At 37.7% G+C, this 8,812-nt stretch overlaps 1 protein-coding gene and 1 non-coding gene across 2 annotated transcripts; one reads left to right on the top strand and one right to left on the bottom strand.

Moving 5' to 3' along the window:
* Positions 1-2,895: 2,895 nt before the first annotated feature.
* Positions 2,896-8,043, bottom strand: LOC146464848 (metal transporter CNNM4-like). The gene is made up of 3 exons (XM_085129330.1): positions 6,585-8,043; positions 4,204-4,338; positions 2,896-4,089 (listed from the first exon to the last, which is right to left on the bottom strand). Exons 1-3 carry the CDS (start codon positions 8,038-8,040, stop codon positions 3,593-3,595), a joined length of 2,088 nt encoding a protein of 695 aa, XP_084985456.1. The 5' UTR covers positions 8,041-8,043; the 3' UTR covers positions 2,896-3,592.
* A 121-nt stretch (positions 8,044-8,164) lies between these two features.
* Positions 8,165-8,263, top strand: Trnai-gau (transfer RNA isoleucine (anticodon GAU)). The gene is made up of 2 exons: positions 8,165-8,201; positions 8,228-8,263. It is a non-coding gene; the product is annotated as a tRNA-Ile (tRNA).
* Positions 8,264-8,812: the final 549 nt, after the last annotated feature.

Here is an 8,812-nt window from a genome sequence, read left to right on the forward strand (position 1 = left end):
TTTTTGTATTGTAAGTATAAAGCTTTTACAAACTTGAATGACAATAAACGTGAATTTCTGATTCGCTCAGTTTCTTGAGCTGGGATAAACGTCGTAAATCAGTGACTCCTAACGCGAACATTTAAGCAAACTACTAAATATGTTGTCTCCTGTGTTCCCTGGTCGTTTTATGCCATTTTAAGGGTATACAGTATTTGTGCAAACTAATACAAATGATCAGGCTATTTGGATGCTTTAGCTGAAAATTCAAGTTTCAGAAAGTGTTAGGAAACGGAATGTTATTTCCCGAATCAAGTTACGAAAATTGGCTTTAGGAAAATGGTAACTGACCTTACGTCGCATTTTTAACGACATATACAATTTGCCCCTCCGAATACCTAAGGAATATCACTTCTAGTATCACGAAAATTTGTGCTGACATTTTGCAAAAGAAAACTTGAGATTTTCTTTAAAACTGATTCCGAATTTCTGTGGCCATTAAGGCCATCCTAAATGAATCGTTAAAGCGTTGTTAGACTCAGGCAATATTTCTTGCAACTTGTCTTGCAATTTTGTTGGACACAAGTTGCACGAATCGTTGCCTAGTCCCGGTGTAACATGCCCTGAAATGAACATATCTCGCAAACATGTTTTGTTGCCGCAATCCGGCGTTACGAGGAGTAGAAGTCGGGTGTACTTTTTTTTTTAATGCAAATCTTTATTGGAAATAATAAGATTACAATTTGCAGTTTTACATTTCAAAAATAAATTTACAAATATCTCGGGTCTACTTTGTGCCACGGTGACTGCGACAAAACATTGCGAGGCAACGATCCGTGCAACTTTTGTTGCAACAGCGCAACGAAATTGCGAGACAAGTTGCAAGAAAAATTGCCCAGTGTAACAACGCCTTTGGGTGCCCTGATGATGCTATATTTGTCACCTATACTACTTTCAGTAAAGTTTTAAAATTCATATTGGAATCAAAAGAAACCCCCAAATTATCGTCCAATTTTGTTGAAAATTACTTTACTAGTTTGCTGAAAAATAAAGAAGTGTCTACCGATGATCAACGATTGTAACTTACATGAATTTCAAGTCAGTTCCCTTGTGATTACCACAAATCGCAAAAAACTGATAATGATTTGTTCTTATTTTGAGAAAATCACTTGATATCTTTTTTAGTGTTTTTCTACGAGCATTTTAAGTACTAGAATAGGAACTTAGTTATAAGTTTAGCGCAGTTTTGACACCAAAAGGTAAAATTTCCCTCGAGGAGTCTACAGCAATTAGAGCGCAAACTGATCAAACCTCGACCGTTTGCGAGCTTAACAGACTGTTTTTCATCTCAAGCGAGGAAACGTTACACAGCTTTCCCTGCTAAATGTCCTTTCGTTTGCTTTGTTTGTTGTTGGAGCTACAATCTGAAAAAACAAAATCACAACATCCAGAAAACAATTTGCTTCCTTGCAACACTAAATTAATTTCTTGAGTGTTGGCGCAAAAACATTCATTCTAAAACGTTTTTCACGACTTTTCGTCGTCGGCGGACACCTTGTTTGCGGAGAAATAAAAAATCTGCAACTGCCTTGCGGTGTTCGAATTCTATGCCCGACTAAAGCAAAGAGTTCGTAAAATCGTACCTCGTGGTTCGGGCGGCTTTCATGCCTAGTCCTTCTCGGCTTTTCACGGTCAGTACCGACCACGTGACCCGAAATTGACCGAGACAGTCCCAGGCCCTAAGAAGGTGGATATAGTCCACGGAAAAGATGGGAACGTACAGTTCTCTGAAATCGAGGTAGCAAGAGCGTCAGTCAATAGGCCAAGCCACTTGCAACTGGTACAGTGTCTCTTGACCTACGCCGAAATTTTCAATATGGCCACGGTTTTCAAGAAAGATTTACTATTCAACACCATGCAAAACTGCCACGGGAATCGAACGAATGCCCTTGCACACACTGTTCTGTTGCCCTGACCACTCACGGTCGTTGTGTGACGGACGCGTTGCGACGCAAATTTTACGCGCCAACATCAATCTCGTCCCTACCCTGCGCCCTGCGAGCAGTAGGAAGATCGAAGGGCCTCTGCTCGCAGGGTATCTTGTCCCCAAAGTCCGCACAAAAGGAACACCGCCTCTGTGAATGAGATTGCAACAACATACAGCATCCGAACTAATAATCGGAAGGTCTAAAAGGTTCGACTCCTGATAGGAGCACTCGAATTTTTTTCCGAGTATGCCTGTGTCATTTACTGATTAATACATCATTCTCAACATACTTTTACTTACGGTAATTCACAAAGCCACAGCTTTGGAATAAACCCATATGGCGGTACCTGGTTAGTCGCGTATTAATAGTCTGAGCTTAGCTATCAAGAGGCAACATAACTAAACGCGACGATGAATTTATAAGTTTTTAATGAACCGTAATTTTAAGTTATATTTTTCTCACAATATCAATTATGGCGAAACAACAACTTGGATCACATATTATCTACAGCTTCACCAAGTAGCTTTCAATTTTCGTTCATCTTCTAAAGCTTTTAATTTAGTCTAACTTCACCGCTTATTTTTTCAAATCTCAAACTTCCAACTGTCTCATAATCTTACAATTAAATAAGCCAGGAATATTGTACATTATTTTTTAATGGAGGGCCCATCTGTATCAGGCTAAATAAAATGATATTGTTTCTGTCTCTACCAAATATCACTATCTGCCTACCAAATTTAAATTTGGCAAATACACAGGAATTTACAAAAAAGAAAACAATCACACAGTGAAACAAGACCTTTTTTCACCACTCAAAAACAAAACTTTTTTTTACTTGATTGAAATTACACCTAGTGCAGATTCACCCATACTATGATACTATTATTATTAATTATTAATGTTGAAAAACTCCACAAATCACAAGTTTAAGTCAAATGATTTAACTCTATTAAATATCGACTATTATCCCCAACAGCAACGTCAACGAAACAAACGGGTTCAATCCCAAAACTGAAGCATAATTTACACTTACCGGGTAATTGCACATAAAAGGAATTCCTCTTTTGACAATATTAGAGTAGAACTATAAATGGAAATATAAACTATCACAACTCTCAAGAAGTTGTCTGCTAAACACAGAGGCTCCAGTTTTTTTTAGGGCAAAGTATTCATTTTCACAGAGTATACATTCTAGTGTCATTTTCACTTTAGCCAGTCTAGTTTGGATTATAATTTGCAAAACCACAATGATATTCTTTCTTGTAAACCAACAATAATATTCTTTCTTGTAAACCAATTAGGTCACTGTCATAGAAAACAAATTAACATACATTACCATGCAATATACTATATGAGATGAATATTGGTTGCAATATGATAAATGACAATAATCACTAGAAATATCAAGTGCACAGCTTGAATTGATGTAGCATCACAAACGTAAACAAGTCTTCTTGTAATCAACGAGTCCTTCACTTTGCAAGGTTATGTAATTCACAAATTAAAACTAAAATACTGAAGAATCATCTAATATTCCGACTTGGAAGTTAGAATCCTGGAATCCAAATTTCATGTACAAGAAATGATTAAGTGCCATTAAAACATAAAAGCAGATACTGAATCTACTAGCACATTGTTTCATGATAAATGTTATTACGGTTAAGCTCTGGGCCATTAGCTACTGCTGGAATAATTCCATCAACGCTACTAGTTTCTTGCTCCCGCTCAATTAAGGTGGCTCGCACTGCCTGCTTATACATTCCTCTGGGTATCTTCAGGTACATGATGTCAGTGACTGCACGCACAGTGTAGTCAGGAGTATACTGAAGCGTTCCTTTGATATTAAAGTTGGAGCCACTCAGTGACGACACCAATGCATTTGTGCCAAAGGTTGTAAAGGGACCTTCCTCAAATGTCAGCTCATCTTGTCCAATGGTCACTTCAACTTTTCCTTGGATGATTAAGGTGAAGAAATCTGCTGCCACACCTTTCCTGTACAGGAACTTGTAAGAGGTGTTGTCATCGGCATCCTGAAGTTTAAGTTCATGGACAATGTCAGCTTGGCTGATCAATCGCTTCAGAACATTGAGAGAGATAACATCTTCACTGAACACATCAAAGGCTGTCAAGAAAAAGACAAAGCTTAATATTACATGAAACAATTCTTGGTAGTGTTAACACTGGCGCAGGTATCAATGCTAGATACATGTATATGCCGTACATTTAGGTATCTTACTTGTATTAAGGTACTGCAGAATGGCCAACTGAAGTTGATGGGACACTTTTGGCTTATCTTCATCGTCGGAAAAGAATGACAGCTCTCGCCTTGTTATCTTGCGTCCTGGTATAACTTTTCCAGACTTGTTGTCCACTGTTGGTAACAACAAAAATGACAATTAACATAACTTTCCCAACACCTTCAGTTGAAATTATACATGCTTGTTTTTTTTTTCCTTTAGTTTTATTGTCTATTTAAATTAATTAATACAAAGCTTTGTGGTATATAATGATTACCAAAAGAACTTGTATAGAATTCATGTAATACACTAGTTTTATGCACTAAAATATTTCTGAAGAAATTTACAATCATTGTCAAAAAAGCAAACAATTAACACTATGAAAGACAACGGAAAAAATGAAATGAAAGAAGACAATCACAAACTATTGCTGACAACAGCCTGAAAAGTGGATTCAAAACTATGTTTTGCATTGTTTTGTAGGGAGCTTTACTTTAAAATAATTAGCTCACTTTTAAGGCATAGAAGAAAGCTATCGAAGGTTAGTTTACCAACACATACACTCAAAGAGAAAATATGATACTTAGTAACGAGGAAGGAGTAATACAGTATAGTGTACATGTTTGTTGAAAACAAGTAGGTGGAGAACAAATTGTTTGTGAGAGCAATTTACAAGGTATAATAAGGTTGGTGTTGTGGAGCAGAGCCACTCTGGGCAGCATATACCAATGCAAGGCTCCTGGAAGGTTGACCAGTATGGGTAAACTACTGTTTTTTAACAAAGCTTTTATAAAGAGAACCTACTGTACGATTCATGGATAAATGTTTACAAAATGTATGGTAATTCAGCTGTAACAGAACAGCTGCTGCTTATTTACTTTAAATTAACAACTTAAAACTTGTGAAAATTATTGTGAGGCAAGAGAACAAATAGAAGATATTAATTTATTTCACCACACATTAGTCACAACAAATGAGGAGAGAAAAGAAAAAACTATAGAGAAAGTGGTAAGCAAGCCCCAGGAGACACTATAGGGCTTTCAGAATAAGGCTTCCTTGTTATAATGCCGCTACATAAGTGGGAAAAAGGTATAGAAACTGTGAGGCTGTTGTTATTCTTGAACAAATCTTGTATTATCAAGATGCAATCTGAATTTCCATTTCAATATTCTAAATATACAGTATTGTGCTGCATTGACTATGTGGTGTTGACAGCTCTTTGCCTAGAATAACACAACCAGTACAGTGTGTAGCTTTGCTTGTCCATAAAAACAAAGCAGAAATCTATTGCCTTCGTTTGTTAGTTCAAATATACATGTAGAAACCTTTATTAAGGAAAACTACACCTTCAATGCAACTTTAACCCACCACCTTTGGAAGAAGCATAGCAAGAAGCAAAGGCTACATCTCTGAAATTTTTCAACACTACTAAAATTGTTTAATACTTTACAGTGTGGAAATCAAAGCAATTACTTAATACTTTAGAATTCAATCAATAGCTTACAACTACACGATGATAAAATATTTTCCTGACAGTGTTTACATTGAAATGACTTTAGATTGACTACATGTAAGTGACAATGCAAATTGGTTATTAATAATAATGACTGCTCAAAAACCACAATAACTTGTCTTAACAAAACACCAAAATTTTCACAGCATTTTACAATGGCAAACCACTTTGCTGATTAATTTGCAATAAGACGTGAAATTTTCCGGAAAGTTTCATTTCCACTGTGTATGAACATCCACTTCATATCATAAATTTGGAAATTTGCAATACCTATCTTAAAAATTTCCAACATTCCCTTCCAGATCCGTGGAAGATCCCAAAATTCCTTCATTATTTAAACTATGGTAATGTGGTTTTGTACCTAATCATGCATGTATTTATGGATAGCTACACTGTTGTTTCAAGCATGATCTTGCGCAATGCTTAAAAATTATGAGACGGATACTAAATACTTACTGTACAATATAACCCTGCACTCAGTAATTTCATTAAAAGCTAACAACTGTAGATTTTTGCAGTTTCTTGGATATGATTGTGAACCTGAGTAGCTGTCCACTCTGCCTCGTCTTTCAATTAAAATTTTATAAAAGCCTGTCTAAGTCGTCGCCTACTTTGGTTAGGGTATCCAGTCATTTCGCTACAAAGTTGTTTTGCTGCACAGCTGTTTTGCTACGACATAAAGTATAAAAAAATTTGAGTGAAAATGATCTTAGCAGCTTTAGTATTTCACAATGTTTGTGTGAGTAAATTGAAGTCAATTTTAAAATGTAGTAAATTGACTGAACCACAGTGAAGCGAGACAACTGGTAACCTTGGTTAGCTCTGAAATCTTACTTTTAAAGTTAAATAAAATCCCTGTATACTTACAATAGATGTCTGTTTCATCGACTATTTCTGACTGGATGATTTCTTCTAAGATGTCCTCCAAAGTAACAATACCAATAGCTTCATAGAATGGATCTCCGCTTCCCTCATTGTTAACACGTTGAACCACTGCTAAATGGGAATGACCTTTTTTAAACTCTTCCAGCGTTGCATCCAGGTGATCATCATTAAAAGCTCTGTGAACTTGGTGGTTGTAAAATTTGACCACTGTGCGCAAAGGCATACAATCATCAGTGTCGATAAAGGCCAAATCCTTGACAAGCAATAGACCCACTATGTTATGTCTCTCCCCATCATAGACCGGTATGCGACTATGCCCAGATTGCATGATACTAGCAATTGTTCTAAAATCAAGAATTGCTGATAAGTCCAGAAGGTAACAATCTTCCAACTTAGTCATAACCTCTTCCACAGTTTTGCTCTTGTAATTAAGTACCCCCGAGATGATATTCATTTCATCGCCTTCCAAGTCATTAAACTCAGCTGTGACTTTGAGCATCTCCTGTAGCTGCTTCTTGTTGTACACGGTACCTATCTCGTTACCTAATATCCAGTTCAACATTTTACTTATTGGGAATGAAACAGGGAAAGTAAGAAGCATGAAAAACTTCGTAATCCAGATAGTGCGAGCCCCAACGGCCAAGCCATGCCTGGAACAAATGCTCTGGGGAATTATTTCACCAAAAATAACAATACCTGCCGTCGAGCCGAGAACTGCAGCGATGCCATCACCAATAAGGCCGTCCAAAAGAACTGTAAATGAAGTATTCACCAAAACATTGCCAAGAAGCAAGGTACACAAGAGGTAATTGCCATGTCTTCGAATTGGTCCGATGGCTTTGGCGTAACTCTGCTCGCTTGGGTTGCCACAGTTCATGACGATTTTGAGTTCGGTGGGATCTAGTGCCATAAGACCTAGGTTAAGCCCTGAAAACAGGCCTGAAAAAGCCATGAGAACCACAATGAATACTATCTCCAGCCACTGGGGGAACGTTTTGCTGGTGGTTTTAATCTGGAGAAGTTTGTCACTTGCCCCTTGATGCAACCAGTCGCTTCCATTGCTTGACTGCACACACACATAGTAAGGTCCACCAGAGGGCAAAATGACTTCGGCGTCTCCTTTGTACTTCTGTAACCCATTTTCTTTAAATGTTACAGGTTTCGTGCGATCTGCATCGCAAATCGTGTTAAATTTTCCCGCGGTGGAAGTGAACACAATGCGCGTATCCCGCGAAATCCCAACTCCATAGAACCTCAGCAAAACCAAAGCATTTGCTGTTATCTCAAGGGCGCCATCCTTGATGACGCCTGAACTACCGACGGGACTTATTCCTGTCAAGTGCACTTCACATTCTACAAAACTAATCAAGCTGTAAGCTGATAAAAGACAAAACGTAATCGTATAAACACGGCAACTTCCAGCGAAGATGGCGGCCATCCGAGACTGAAGGTCTCGTGATCAATGTCACGCTTGTCAACTGGATCGAGGCAATACCATTTTTGGAAGGAGAACATCTTGGCGTGCTTCAAATACTCTAAATGTCTCCCTCTGTGTTCGAAGTGGTCCGTTAGCTCAGTCGGCAGAGCGCGGTGCTGATACACCCGGACTGTAGAGTCTGACAGCTACGCCGAGGTCGAGAGTTCGAGCCTCTCACGGACCAAATATTTTTCTTTTTCTATTTTTTTTTCTCTCAAATTGCGTTCAAATTTTTTTTTCATTATAAAGGCGGCCTGTATGAAATTCCCTGTTCAAATGTAGATTTTTTTACCTGACCATACAGGTCCTCACCGAAGTTTAACAACATTTTATTTTTATTTGTTTTTTTTTGTTTTTGTTTTGGGTAGTACTTCACCAACAGGTATCCTGCAACAAGTTAAACATTGATTTGTCCACGATGTTAAGGTGTATGATTTGGCAGAAAAAAATTCTTGAATTAGTCTTCAGGGCCCAGTTGTTTGAAAGCCTGTTAACACTAATAAATCCCCGATTAAAAGTTATAATGTTTTTCAAAAGCTAATTTTAAGTTAATGGTAACGAGAAGTCTAGGTCAAATTTAAGGGACTAAATCTTTTGGAAGAATCTTTTATTGATTAGCAGTCAAACTCACGTTAACCCAGGATTAGCTTAATCGAGGCCCAGTGATTGGTTGAGAGTGCTGCATTCCAGAAAAGCCGGCCCAGTTAGTCACGTGACAAAAATAAGCGACATT

Source organism: Pavona decussata, unplaced genomic scaffold (genome assembly GCF_977016875.1).
Source record: "Pavona decussata unplaced genomic scaffold, jaPavDecu1.1 SCAFFOLD_161, whole genome shotgun sequence".
NCBI lineage: Eukaryota > Metazoa > Cnidaria > Anthozoa > Scleractinia > Agariciidae > Pavona > Pavona decussata.